The following is a 14,787-nucleotide window of genomic DNA, read 5'->3' as shown; positions in this document are numbered from 1 at the left end:
TATTGAGCCTGAAGGTGCACCAACAGCCAGCCTATCAGTTATTCGCTTACGGGGAAATATAAATAGTGGTGGGATATAAGCGCCACTTGCACTCATTGCACACACAACTGTCACAGTAGCTCCTCTCTCTCCACTAGTCATTTTTGTAACTTGTCGTTTGCCTTTCGTTGTAATTATTTTTCCTGGCTTATGGACATTTGTGATTCCAGTTTCATCCATATTCCAGAGCTGATTGGCTGAAAACTTATTTTCCTCAAATAATGACTTGTATACTGAAAAAAACTGATTTACTTTTGGTTTATTAAAGCCAATGGCTCTGCTTATACTGGTGGCTTGTGGAGTTCGAATAGAAAGTTGTGGATTGCGAGACATGAATCCTCGCAGCCAATCCACTCCTGCCATTTTTGACTCTTTATTAAAAGGATTATCAATTCCCATTTGTTTAGCAAAATCATATGCTAGGCGACGCACATCTATTGTTGTCAAGCCAAATAATGCTCTTTCCATAATCTGAACTTGTGTAACAATCTTTAATTCAAATTCTTTACTAACAACAGGAGATTTTCCACCCAGAGATAAACCACCAACTACTTTTACTTTTTCATCTCGATTACGCTGTAATGTTTTTTTGTTAATACTAAATTCTGATGCAACATTCTTTAGACTGCAGCCCATCTTGATTGCATCTAATGCTGACTTTATTCTATTATTTGTTGCACCTCTCTGTGTTTTTTGCACATAATTTCTCACCATTATTTGTAATATTTAAATATGTATCTAAAGAAATATTAAAACCTTAAAATTTTAATTGTATGAACATACACACACTAAAAAAACTAACGGCATTATAACAGCATTTATGTACGCAGATTCTATAATGCCGTTATTAATGCTGTTATATTCACGGATCCAAAGATATAATTGGAGACCAAACAATTTTGGCGTTATAATGGTGTTATATTTGCTGTTATATTATGCTGTTATGTTATGGTGTTATATTTAAAGATTTTTGCTGTTATTTTTACTGATAGTTTTGCATTTATACTTGCTGTTATATTTAATGTCACACACGTGACAGCAAATATATCAGCAAAATATCACTGCAATGCTGCCACATTTTGGCATATTTAAATAAGATGTTTTGAAACTGCCAAATTAGTTTCTAAAGCGTTAGCACGAGCTGATAAAAGTAAAAAGTAAATAAAAATGAAAGCAATTAAAGTTAATTTTAAAGAAAATGCTGAAATAGTTATTGCCAGTAATTTTTTAGAATTTTGTGCATCTGGTAGGTATATTTTATTTTATTTAGACTAAAAATTTTATCATTTTAATTCACCGTATCATTAACGATTTTTAATTTAAATTGAAAATTATCATTAGAAAATGCTCATGCATCTTAATATAACTAAATAACATGCTAATTTTATATTATATGTTATGTTAAATTTTGATTCGAAATAATTTTATAGTAGCACTAGGAAACTTTACTTGCTTTTATAATAACATGTTAACATGTTATTATAAAGTCAAATGTCCTAATCGTAGTATCATCTCAAATCAAAATCTAAAAATACTTTGTTACTTTTTTCAAACTGTTAAAATAAAATTATAGCACCAAAAAATTTGTCACTCCTTTTTTAGTATGATAATTTGAATTAGTAGATATGTAAAAGACAATTTTCAATAATATCAAGTTATATTTACACTATTTTATGTTTTAGCTCGTGAAACCTTTAATTTGCCCATGATTGAAGAAATCAAGTGGAACGGTTGTAAAGTAACTGCTAGTAGTTTTGCTGCTCTTCTCAATGAACAAAATTTAGAGCTTACGATTCAAGCTCCACAACTTGTTGATATTTCCAACACTCAACAAGTTGGTCTTTTATCTAATTTAAATAAAACTGACACAGCTCAATCATCACCATTATGCCAATTTTCATCCATTTTAAATGATTATGTAGATTTTGTGGTACCATCAAAGAATATAAATCTGATTTCTGAAAAACAATATATGGCTGAAGAATGTAGTGTAAATGTTGTTCAGCCTCCAGTGAGACAACTATCTTCATCAGATCTGAAAACACCCCCGACACCACGAAAGGTAATAAACTATAACTGTTCTGTTTGTTATTGTAAAACTACAACTTATAGTTTTATGCTTCATCACTTAAAACTGCATGGCAACCAAGCAGCCGTTTTTTGTGAAATTTGTTTGTCAAATTTTAAAAGTCTTTCAGGATTCCTGAAACATTCCAAAAAATGTTCCATTAACCAGGTCAATACCTGTACTACTGAAAATGAAGTAGAAAACGAGTTTGTGGTTGAAATTGGTACTACAAAAATTAACGAAGATTATTTAGGAGCTTTGGCATTACATTTACAAGGAAAGCACAGATGTGCTCAAAATGTTTTAAACATAATTTTCAGTAATTTAAAGGAAATGCTTTCTGTATTGAATGTTGACATAGAGGCTTTAAAAGCAACTTGTGATAAACTGTCAACACAATATTTACGGGAAAAGTATTACAAGAATTATTTACAGATTCCAACCGCAAAAGTGATTGCTCTGAATAACCAAGGTTGTTTTATTCCTTTCATTGAAATATTGTCTTTCCTATTACAATCTCAAGAAATTAGTAACTTTACAGCAGTGAATGGGGACACAAACCACATGAAAATTGGAATATATTGTGATGACCTTGGAATAACAAATCCTTTAGGAAAGGCGCGTAAAAAGCAAAAAATGTTTGTATTTTACTTTCAAATTTTAAATATCCCTTCATTGTATCGCGGTAGAATGTCTACTATCTTTCCGTTAATTTTTACTTTAACTAAATGGGTAAAAGATAAAAATTTTTACAGTAATCTTTTCAGTGATTTTATTTCTTCGATAAGCCAGCTGAAAAATGGAATGGTAATTAAAGTTAAGGGTGTTCCCAAAAAAATTACAGTTGAAGTAGTATACTTCTCAGGAGACTCTCTTTCTGCAAATGCAATTGGAGGTTTTAAAGAAGGTTTTAGTGAAAAGACATTGCGTTGTTGCAGAAGTTGTAACTCAACCAGACAACAAATGAAAGATTTTTCTAACCATGAAGAATGCAGTATTCGCAATGCTCCTGAACATATGATACGTTTAAATGAACTAAACTCTGGTTTAAGCAAAGCTGATAAGTTAAAATGGTCCAAATACTACGGCGTTGTTTCAAAAAGTATACTGTCAAACATTCCAGGATTTGATGTGACAAAACAGCTTTTATTTGATCCTATGCATGATTTGTTAGAAGGTCTCATTCCACTTCAGTTAGAGTTATTTTTGTTGTACGCCATTCAGAACAATTTTTTTACTTTGCAAGAAATAAATGATTGGCTGCAGCGGTTTAGCTATGGTAATGGTATTGAAAAGCCTAATATGATTCATTCCTCAATAAAGATTCATGGTAGTTTTGGCAGTGGCCAAACATTGACCCTTTCTCGTGTGATATCATTTTTTGTCTTAGAACGCATGGGTCAAACAGATGTTCATTTCATTTGTTTGTCAAAAATTATTCAGGTGCTTCAGCTGTGCTTGTCTCCTGTTGTTACCCCCCTTTTTTTATCTGATTTAAAAGCGTTAATTCAAGATCATCATTGCTTATTTTTGTATTTGTATCCTGATAAATTCATTCCGAAGTTACACTTTCTTATTCACTACCCTGCTCAAGCTGAACGGTTTGGGGCTCTACGGGAACATATGTGTATGGTTTATGAAAGAAAACATCAGGTTGTGAAGAATTTTCGACACTTTAATTTCAAGAACATTCCCTTTTCAGCATGTAAAATGATGGTTGTTAATACCACAAGCAATTTTTTTAATGCAGCTGGAGAAAGACGTGGTGATGTATATGGACAAGTGGACGAGTTGAAGTTCAAAAAAGGCTCTATTATTTCTGCTAAAGTAAATGGCATAATTTACAAGATTAATGATATCATTTCATGCCTACATGAAGAAAAGTTGATATTCTACAAAATCCTTTCAATATCATCAGAAAATGACAAGCGTGCTTTTAAATGCTCTAAACTTATAGTACAAGCGCACTCAGCATATTTGATATGTTGTGAATCTTCTGAACAAGTTCTTATTTATCCAGATACTTTGATATTTCCTTGGTGCGTCATACAATATTCTAATTCTTCAAGTTCTGTGAATGGCAGAATCAGTATTTTTCCTTTAGCAGTGCCAAATCTAAGTTTTTTTAATATATGTTTATAAGTTTATATTTTAAAGTACATAATAAAAATTTGTTAATTTTATTATATTTTTTATTTTTACAGCAGAAACACATTTAAAATGTGAAAATATTGTTTGAATAAAGATTCAAAGGAAATTCAGATTTTAACATATATTATATCCTTTTTTGTATGTTCAGAAAATTTGGTTTGAAATACTGAAATCTATTGTATAACTCTTGCATTTTATTTTATTTTTTGGCTATTAAACTTTCATAAATGTTGGCATTTTGACATGACACAACAACACAATAAATATGTTGCAATAAAAATCACAAATAATGTTCTTAAAAAGATATGAACATTTTCTAACATGATTCTTTTATACACAATATAAATAGTTGTGACATTTAATTACAAATTATATAAAATTTATATTAAAAAATTTATCTAAACCTTATTGTAAACAATGTAATATTATTTAATGTATGTTGCTTATAATAAGCTCTGATTTTTAATATGCCACCATGAAACACCCTAAATTCTAAGTCTCAAAAACCATTTAAACAATCGCCCCACTATGATTTAGCTAATATATCACACACTTTGCTGTAATATTTATTATGTCAAACATTTTATTGTGTTAATGTTTTTTCAGATTTCAACAGTTCCTTTTGATTCAGATGAAGTTGCTCACCTGAGGACTTTTTTTAGTACATCATCTTTGAACTTCTTAAACAATGTCTCAACAAATGATATTTTGAAAAAGGAGTTAAAAAGTAGCATTCTTCAGTATTGTCATGTTGCCCTTCCTTCAGACAATGATGCATGGGTTCGGAGAGAGTTTTTTTCTAAACTTAAGTCAACACTTCGTTTTAATTTTCCAAACTGCTTGGAACACTGGGTAAGAATTGTTTTAAAAATTATTTACAATCTCATGGCACTGCTATATTTTTTTAGGTGTGTTTATGACACATACATGTTTTGTTGCTGTTGTATGAAATAAGTATTTGTTTATGTACCCTTAAATGATATAGTTTTGAAAAATAAATTCTCCTAGGATTCACTTCTAACCCAGGTATCAAACATAATTAGGCAACAACGTTGGTCTAAAAGTCATCCAAATGGAAAAGCAATTAGACAATTTCAACAGGTTTCAAAACCTAAAAAGTCTCCATATATTATGGATTCAATATCCACAGCTGAACCAGTACTTTCAGAAGATCAGCTTCTTCTTGAAGTTGAGGTTATATTTTTAATTTATTTATTATGCTAACTTAATTGGAACAGCAATATGATAATCAATACTTGAAATATTTTACTGAATTAGTAAATATTATATAATTAGTAACTATTATATAGTTTTTTTTACTAATTAATACTTTTTCACAATCAAAAATACTTTAAAAAATTGTTTAATGTATAATATATCAAGTAATTTTATAACATGTGTTATACCCACCTTAGCACCATGCGCCATATCATGTTATTTTAAACGATTTTATGATAAACAATTTTTGGTTGGTTAATTGATTATGTGCACCATTGCTTATTTTTGAATTTACAATATTTTTATTTTTATATTTTTTAGAATGAAATAACAAAAACAAAACCATCTATCAATGTTCTTGCAATTTTGAATAGAAATCTTTTTAAACCAAAAATATATGAAAAACTCCCGCTTCGATTGTCACTGGCTCCATGTTTAATAATTGCTGAGTTTAAGCGCCTTTACCCACAGTATAGTTTTATTGAAGAAGCATGTACAATTTTTGTTAATAAAGCATTTGCAGGATCTTCGAATCACCTTGAAAGTTTGCTTGATTTACAATGTAAAATAGGTTCAAAAAAAGCAAAGGATGTCTTGTTTAAGAAATCTGAAGTAAGTAAAATGAAATATTTTATGAATTCTGTTTAATGATTTCAAATAATGAATTTATGAAAATGTCTACATTATTTTTGTGTTAAATAATCTACTTAATGTAGAATTTATTTGTTTATTACAAATATTTATTTGGGAATAATATTTGCATAAATATTTATTTCATTTCAGTATAAACTTATTATAAAAGAAATTAAAATAATTATACAATACCTTAATTAAAATGCAAAAATAGATTAAAAGCTGAAAGAATAAAATTCATGAAATAGTAGCTGAAAAAATTAAAATGAAATCTGGTGTTATAAGAAAAGATTTTATAAATTTTAATCTGTTACAACGAAATCTTTTAAACTATTTGGAAAATACCTATTAAATTATATTTGTAGAAATTTTTATAATTAAAGTTTGAATATATTTCATTAAGTCTGACGATCTGCTCGATGAGTTGAAGATACCTGCAAAGTATGGTCCGCAAGTGCTTTATAACGCAACACAATATGGCGTTCGTAGTAGATCAGGATGCGAAATGATCAACACAGATATACGGACGATTAAAGAAGTTTTATGCGTTATTGTTTGCATTTACTACTTGTTAGACCTCTCTTATCCGTCTTCTTTTTCACAACTAATGGGCCTTTTCCAAGAAATGTTACTAAATGAATGTTTCGAAAAAAAATCAAAGAAGACTTACTCTTATATTACATGTATAAACAGTTAACTTTTTTTAATTAAGTAATTCTTTAAATTTTTTATAAAATATTTCATTTTATATTTAACTTTTTTATGCCTAACGATTAAGGGATATAAAGCTTTTTTTTGAAATTACAAAAATAATAAACTGATTTTATAAATTTTTGATAATTGACACGTCATTAAAAATATGACACCTAATCCTTGGTTTAAGCGGTTACTTAAAATAAACAGATTTATTAGAAGTTCATTGATCTAAAATTATTTTTACAAGGAATATTTATGGTGTCTTTTTTACAATTATATCAAAATGTCATTGGATATATTAAAAATATTTTATAAGATATATATTATGCCTTACTAGTAATAATTGCATTGAAAGAACTCATATTGTTTAATAGATCAAATAACTGCTATTAATTATATTATATATAGATAATGTATTAATGATTAGTTTTTTATCTTACTTGCAAGTAATTTTTTTACACGCTTTGTTTTTATCCATGGATAAAGACAAAACGTGTAAAAAAATATATAACGGCATATTATGCCGTTAGCTTGGTTTTTGAATATAACACCAAATATAACGCCATTGGATAACGATATAACAGCATTTTGCTGTTATTTATATTTAAATAACAGCATTTTACTGTTATTTTTGCTGTTATTTATAAAAATATAACAACATAAGTGAAAAAAAAAACAGCATAATAACACCATAACAATACAAGATAACGCCATTAATGCTGTTATATCGTGTCCCAATGCTGTTATATTTTTGTTAAATATAACAGCATAATTTTTTAGTGTGCAAACACATACACACTAAAAAATTATGCTGTTATATTTAACAAAAATATAACAGCATTGGGACACGATATAACAGCATTAATGGCGTTATCTTGTATTGTTATGGTGTTATTATGCTGTTTTTTTTTTCACTTATGTTGTTATATTTTTATAAATAACAGCAAAAATAACAGTAAAATGCTGTTATTTAAATATAAATAACAGCAAAATGCTGTTATATCGTTATCCAATGGCGTTATATTTGGTGTTATATTCAAAAACCAAGCTAACGGCATAATATGCCGTTATATATTTTTTTACACGTTTTGTCTTTATCCATGGATAAAAACAAAGCGTGTAAAAAAATTACTTGCAAGTAAGATAAAAAACTAATCATTAATACATTATCTATATATAATATAATTAATAGCAGTTATTTGATCTATTAAACAATATGAGTTCTTTCAATGCAATTATTACTAGTAAGGCATAATATATATCTTATAAAATATTTTTAATATATCCAATGACATTTTGATATAATTGTAAAAAAGACACCATAAATATTCCTTGTAAAAATAATTTTAGATCAATGAACTTCTAATAAATCTGTTTATTTTAAGTAACCGCTTAAACCAAGGATTAGGTGTCATATTTTTAATGACGTGTCAATTATCAAAAATTTATAAAATCAGTTTATTATTTTTGTAATTTCAAAAAAAAGCTTTATATCCCTTAATCGTTAGGCATAAAAAAGTTAAATATAAAATGAAATATTTTATAAAAAATTTAAAGAATTACTTAATTAAAAAAAGTTAACTGTTTATACATGTAATATAAGAGTAAGTCTTCTTTGATTTTTTTTCGAAACATTCATTTAGTAACATTTCTTGGAAAAGGCCCATTAGTTGTGAAAAAGAAGACGGATAAGAGAGGTCTAACAAGTAGTAAATGCAAACAATAACGCATAAAACTTCTTTAATCGTCCGTATATCTGTGTTGATCATTTCGCATCCTGATCTACTACGAACGCCATATTGTGTTGCGTTATAAAGCACTTGCGGACCATACTTTGCAGGTATCTTCAACTCATCGAGCAGATCGTCAGACTTAATGAAATATATTCAAACTTTAATTATAAAAATTTCTACAAATATAATTTAATAGGTATTTTCCAAATAGTTTAAAAGATTTCGTTGTAACAGATTAAAATTTATAAAATCTTTTCTTATAACACCAGATTTCATTTTAATTTTTTCAGCTACTATTTCATGAATTTTATTCTTTCAGCTTTTAATCTATTTTTGCATTTTAATTAAGGTATTGTATAATTATTTTAATTTCTTTTATAATAAGTTTATACTGAAATGAAATAAATATTTATGCAAATATTATTCCCAAATAAATATTTGTAATAAACAAATAAATTCTACATTAAGTAGATTATTTAACACAAAAATAATGTAGACATTTTCATAAATTCATTATTTGAAATCATTAAACAGAATTCATAAAATATTTCATTTTACTTACTTCAGATTTCTTAAACAAGACATCCTTTGCTTTTTTTGAACCTATTTTACATTGTAAATCAAGCAAACTTTCAAGGTGATTCGAAGATCCTGCAAATGCTTTATTAACAAAAATTGTACATGCTTCTTCAATAAAACTATACTGTGGGTAAAGGCGCTTAAACTCAGCAATTATTAAACATGGAGCCAGTGACAATCGAAGCGGGAGTTTTTCATATATTTTTGGTTTAAAAAGATTTCTATTCAAAATTGCAAGAACATTGATAGATGGTTTTGTTTTTGTTATTTCATTCTAAAAAATATAAAAATAAAAATATTGTAAATTCAAAAATAAGCAATGGTGCACATAATCAATTAACCAACCAAAAATTGTTTATCATAAAATCGTTTAAAATAACATGATATGGCGCATGGTGCTAAGGTGGGTATAACACATGTTATAAAATTACTTGATATATTATACATTAAACAATTTTTTAAAGTATTTTTGATTGTGAAAAAGTATTAATTAGTAAAAAAAACTATATAATAGTTACTAATTATATAATATTTACTAATTCAGTAAAATATTTCAAGTATTGATTATCATATTGCTGTTCCAATTAAGTTAGCATAATAAATAAATTAAAAATATAACCTCAACTTCAAGAAGAAGCTGATCTTCTGAAAGTACTGGTTCAGCTGTGGATATTGAATCCATAATATATGGAGACTTTTTAGGTTTTGAAACCTGTTGAAATTGTCTAATTGCTTTTCCATTTGGATGACTTTTAGACCAACGTTGTTGCCTAATTATGTTTGATACCTGGGTTAGAAGTGAATCCTAGGAGAATTTATTTTTCAAAACTATATCATTTAAGGGTACATAAACAAATACTTATTTCATACAACAGCAACAAAACATGTATGTGTCATAAACACACCTAAAAAAATATAGCAGTGCCATGAGATTGTAAATAATTTTTAAAACAATTCTTACCCAGTGTTCCAAGCAGTTTGGAAAATTAAAACGAAGTGTTGACTTAAGTTTAGAAAAAAACTCTCTCCGAACCCATGCATCATTGTCTGAAGGAAGGGCAACATGACAATACTGAAGAATGCTACTTTTTAACTCCTTTTTCAAAATATCATTTGTTGAGACATTGTTTAAGAAGTTCAAAGATGATGTACTAAAAAAAGTCCTCAGGTGAGCAACTTCATCTGAATCAAAAGGAACTGTTGAAATCTGAAAAAACATTAACACAATAAAATGTTTGACATAATAAATATTACAGCAAAGTGTGTGATATATTAGCTAAATCATAGTGGGGCGATTGTTTAAATGGTTTTTGAGACTTAGAATTTAGGGTGTTTCATGGTGGCATATTAAAAATCAGAGCTTATTATAAGCAACATACATTAAATAATATTACATTGTTTACAATAAGGTTTAGATAAATTTTTTAATATAAATTTTATATAATTTGTAATTAAATGTCACAACTATTTATATTGTGTATAAAAGAATCATGTTAGAAAATGTTCATATCTTTTTAAGAACATTATTTGTGATTTTTATTGCAACATATTTATTGTGTTGTTGTGTCATGTCAAAATGCCAACATTTATGAAAGTTTAATAGCCAAAAAATAAAATAAAATGCAAGAGTTATACAATAGATTTCAGTATTTCAAACCAAATTTTCTGAACATACAAAAAAGGATATAATATATGTTAAAATCTGAATTTCCTTTGAATCTTTATTCAAACAATATTTTCACATTTTAAATGTGTTTCTGCTGTAAAAATAAAAAATATAATAAAATTAACAAATTTTTATTATGTACTTTAAAATATAAACTTATAAACATATATTAAAAAAACTTAGATTTGGCACTGCTAAAGGAAAAATACTGATTCTGCCATTCACAGAACTTGAAGAATTAGAATATTGTATGACGCACCAAGGAAATATCAAAGTATCTGGATAAATAAGAACTTGTTCAGAAGATTCACAACATATCAAATATGCTGAGTGCGCTTGTACTATAAGTTTAGAGCATTTAAAAGCACGCTTGTCATTTTCTGATGATATTGAAAGGATTTTGTAGAATATCAACTTTTCTTCATGTAGGCATGAAATGATATCATTAATCTTGTAAATTATGCCATTTACTTTAGCAGAAATAATAGAGCCTTTTTTGAACTTCAACTCGTCCACTTGTCCATATACATCACCACGTCTTTCTCCAGCTGCATTAAAAAAATTGCTTGTGGTATTAACAACCATCATTTTACATGCTGAAAAGGGAATGTTCTTGAAATTAAAGTGTCGAAAATTCTTCACAACCTGATGTTTTCTTTCATAAACCATACACATATGTTCCCGTAGAGCCCCAAACCGTTCAGCTTGAGCAGGGTAGTGAATAAGAAAGTGTAACTTCGGAATGAATTTATCAGGATACAAATACAAAAATAAGCAATGATGATCTTGAATTAACGCTTTTAAATCAGATAAAAAAAGGGGGGTAACAACAGGAGACAAGCACAGCTGAAGCACCTGAATAATTTTTGACAAACAAATGAAATGAACATCTGTTTGACCCATGCGTTCTAAGACAAAAAATGATATCACACGAGAAAGGGTCAATGTTTGGCCACTGCCAAAACTACCATGAATCTTTATTGAGGAATGAATCATATTAGGCTTTTCAATACCATTACCATAGCTAAACCGCTGCAGCCAATCATTTATTTCTTGCAAAGTAAAAAAATTGTTCTGAATGGCGTACAACAAAAATAACTCTAACTGAAGTGGAATGAGACCTTCTAACAAATCATGCATAGGATCAAATAAAAGCTGTTTTGTCACATCAAATCCTGGAATGTTTGACAGTATACTTTTTGAAACAACGCCGTAGTATTTGGACCATTTTAACTTATCAGCTTTGCTTAAACCAGAGTTTAGTTCATTTAAACGTATCATATGTTCAGGAGCATTGCGAATACTGCATTCTTCATGGTTAGAAAAATCTTTCATTTGTTGTCTGGTTGAGTTACAACTTCTGCAACAACGCAATGTCTTTTCACTAAAACCTTCTTTAAAACCTCCAATTGCATTTGCAGAAAGAGAGTCTCCTGAGAAGTATACTACTTCAACTGTAATTTTTTTGGGAACACCCTTAACTTTAATTACCATTCCATTTTTCAGCTGGCTTATCGAAGAAATAAAATCACTGAAAAGATTACTGTAAAAATTTTTATCTTTTACCCATTTAGTTAAAGTAAAAATTAACGGAAAGATAGTAGACATTCTACCGCGATACAATGAAGGGATATTTAAAATTTGAAAGTAAAATACAAACATTTTTTGCTTTTTACGCGCCTTTCCTAAAGGATTTGTTATTCCAAGGTCATCACAATATATTCCAATTTTCATGTGGTTTGTGTCCCCATTCACTGCTGTAAAGTTACTAATTTCTTGAGATTGTAATAGGAAAGACAATATTTCAATGAAAGGAATAAAACAACCTTGGTTATTCAGAGCAATCACTTTTGCGGTTGGAATCTGTAAATAATTCTTGTAATACTTTTCCCGTAAATATTGTGTTGACAGTTTATCACAAGTTGCTTTTAAAGCCTCTATGTCAACATTCAATACAGAAAGCATTTCCTTTAAATTACTGAAAATTATGTTTAAAACATTTTGAGCACATCTGTGCTTTCCTTGTAAATGTAATGCCAAAGCTCCTAAATAATCTTCGTTAATTTTTGTAGTACCAATTTCAACCACAAACTCGTTTTCTACTTCATTTTCAGTAGTACAGGTATTGACCTGGTTAATGGAACATTTTTTGGAATGTTTCAGGAATCCTGAAAGACTTTTAAAATTTGACAAACAAATTTCACAAAAAACGGCTGCTTGGTTGCCATGCAGTTTTAAGTGATGAAGCATAAAACTATAAGTTGTAGTTTTACAATAACAAACAGAACAGTTATAGTTTATTACCTTTCGTGGTGTCGGGGGTGTTTTCAGATCTGATGAAGATAGTTGTCTCACTGGAGGCTGAACAACATTTACACTACATTCTTCAGCCATATATTGTTTTTCAGAAATCAGATTTATATTCTTTGATGGTACCACAAAATCTACATAATCATTTAAAATGGATGAAAATTGGCATAATGGTGATGATTGAGCTGTGTCAGTTTTATTTAAATTAGATAAAAGACCAACTTGTTGAGTGTTGGAAATATCAACAAGTTGTGGAGCTTGAATCGTAAGCTCTAAATTTTGTTCATTGAGAAGAGCAGCAAAACTACTAGCAGTTACTTTACAACCGTTCCACTTGATTTCTTCAATCATGGGCAAATTAAAGGTTTCACGAGCTAAAACATAAAATAGTGTAAATATAACTTGATATTATTGAAAATTGTCTTTTACATATCTACTAATTCAAATTATCATACTAAAAAAGGAGTGACAAATTTTTTGGTGCTATAATTTTATTTTAACAGTTTGAAAAAAGTAACAAAGTATTTTTAGATTTTGATTTGAGATGATACTACGATTAGGACATTTGACTTTATAATAACATGTTAACATGTTATTATAAAAGCAAGTAAAGTTTCCTAGTGCTACTATAAAATTATTTCGAATCAAAATTTAACATAACATATAATATAAAATTAGCATGTTATTTAGTTATATTAAGATGCATGAGCATTTTCTAATGATAATTTTCAATTTAAATTAAAAATCGTTAATGATACGGTGAATTAAAATGATAAAATTTTTAGTCTAAATAAAATAAAATATACCTACCAGATGCACAAAATTCTAAAAAATTACTGGCAATAACTATTTCAGCATTTTCTTTAAAATTAACTTTAATTGCTTTCATTTTTATTTACTTTTTACTTTTATCAGCTCGTGCTAACGCTTTAGAAACTAATTTGGCAGTTTCAAAACATCTTATTTAAATATGCCAAAATGTGGCAGCATTGCAGTGATATTTTGCTGATATATTTGCTGTCACGTGTGTGACATTAAATATAACAGCAAGTATAAATGCAAAACTATCAGTAAAAATAACAGCAAAAATCTTTAAATATAACACCATAACATAACAGCATAATATAACAGCAAATATAACACCATTATAACGCCAAAATTGTTTGGTCTCCAATTATATCTTTGGATCCGTGAATATAACAGCATTAATAACGGCATTATAGAATCTGCGTACATAAATGCTGTTATAATGCCGTTAGTTTTTTTAGTGTGTACACAGTATTATACAATTGTTTAATGCATTATTACTTTATACATTACATAAAATCCATAAACTAACTCTCTTTGAGTTAAATTATGGATTGAGTTAAAAACTTACTAAAGTTACATGTACATACAAAATTACTCAAGATTATTAATAATAACACGATGTTGCAATTATTAATAATATGATGTTGCAAACTAAACACAGCTCTTTTTAGTAAAAATTGTATTACACGCATGTAATAATAAATGAAATTGTATTACATTCAATTGCTGATAAGTAATTGAATGTAATACAACTTCATTCAGCTGAATGCAAATGCATATTTGTAAAAGTTTTACAAATATGCATTGAATTGCAGCAATTGCATGTGATACAGCTTCATTTTACTTAGCATACACATTATAACATTTAATTAATATATAAAGTT

General features: G+C 28.1%; 2 protein-coding genes across 9 annotated transcripts; one reads left to right on the top strand and one right to left on the bottom strand.

Moving 5' to 3' along the window:
* The first annotated feature begins 908 nt into the window (after positions 1-908).
* LOC149883797 (uncharacterized) lies at positions 909-7,343 on the top strand. 4 transcript variants are annotated; one of them, XM_090099261.1, is made up of 6 exons: positions 909-1,285; positions 1,722-2,101; positions 4,865-5,110; positions 5,285-5,452; positions 5,798-6,088; positions 6,513-7,343. In XM_090099261.1, exons 1-6 carry the CDS (start codon positions 1,207-1,209, stop codon positions 6,804-6,806), a joined length of 1,458 nt encoding a protein of 485 aa, XP_089955387.1. In that variant the 5' UTR covers positions 909-1,206; the 3' UTR covers positions 6,807-7,343. The 4 variants fall into 4 exon arrangements, with proteins under 4 accessions (XP_089955387.1, XP_089955386.1, XP_089955385.1 ...); XM_090099260.1 differs by having other exon boundaries at positions 5,267-5,452; XM_090099262.1 differs by lacking the exons at positions 909-1,285; positions 1,722-2,101 and having other exon boundaries at positions 5,028-5,110; positions 5,302-5,452; positions 6,513-7,342.
* Positions 7,344-8,332: 989 nt separating this feature from the next.
* Positions 8,333-14,353, bottom strand: LOC149883796 (uncharacterized). 5 transcript variants are annotated; one of them, XM_090099256.1, is made up of 6 exons: positions 13,904-14,344; positions 13,088-13,467; positions 10,079-10,324; positions 9,737-9,922; positions 9,101-9,391; positions 8,333-8,676 (listed from the first exon to the last, which is right to left on the bottom strand). In XM_090099256.1, the coding sequence occupies exons 1-6, from the start codon at positions 13,980-13,982 to the stop codon at positions 8,383-8,385; spliced, it is 1,476 nt and encodes a 491-aa protein (XP_089955382.1). In that variant the 5' UTR covers positions 13,983-14,344; the 3' UTR covers positions 8,333-8,382. The 5 variants fall into 5 exon arrangements, with proteins under 5 accessions (XP_089955382.1, XP_089955383.1, XP_089955384.1 ...); XM_090099257.1 differs by having other exon boundaries at positions 9,737-9,904; XM_090099258.1 differs by lacking the exons at positions 13,088-13,467; positions 13,904-14,344 and having other exon boundaries at positions 9,737-9,887; positions 10,079-10,161.
* Positions 14,354-14,787: the final 434 nt, after the last annotated feature.

Source organism: Hydra viridissima, unplaced genomic scaffold (genome assembly GCF_058129835.1).
Source record: "Hydra viridissima isolate aposymbiotic clone 2 unplaced genomic scaffold, HvirCarnegie_v1 scaffold_9, whole genome shotgun sequence".
Classification (NCBI taxonomy): domain Eukaryota; kingdom Metazoa; phylum Cnidaria; class Hydrozoa; order Anthoathecata; family Hydridae; genus Hydra; species Hydra viridissima.
The sequence above is the reverse complement of the archived record's forward strand: the minus strand, read 5'-3'. Positions and strand labels throughout refer to the sequence as shown.

Coding starts and splice junctions, on each gene's coding strand:
- LOC149883797 (XM_090099259.1), top strand. CDS start 2,012: ATGGCTGAAGAATGTAGTGTAAATGTTGTTCAGCCTCCAGTGAGACAA.
- LOC149883796 (XM_090099254.1), bottom strand. CDS start 13,982: ATGAAAGCAATTAAAGTTAATTTTAAAGAAAATGCTGAAATAGTTATT. Junction 13,468..13,903: donor TTTAGAATTTTGTGCATCTG/GTAGGTATATTT, acceptor TTTATGTTTTAG/CTCGTGAAACCTTTAATTTG. Junction 11,393..11,452: donor CTCTACGGGAACATATGTGT/ATGGTTTATGAA, acceptor AATTTCAAGAAC/ATTCCCTTTTCAGCATGTAA.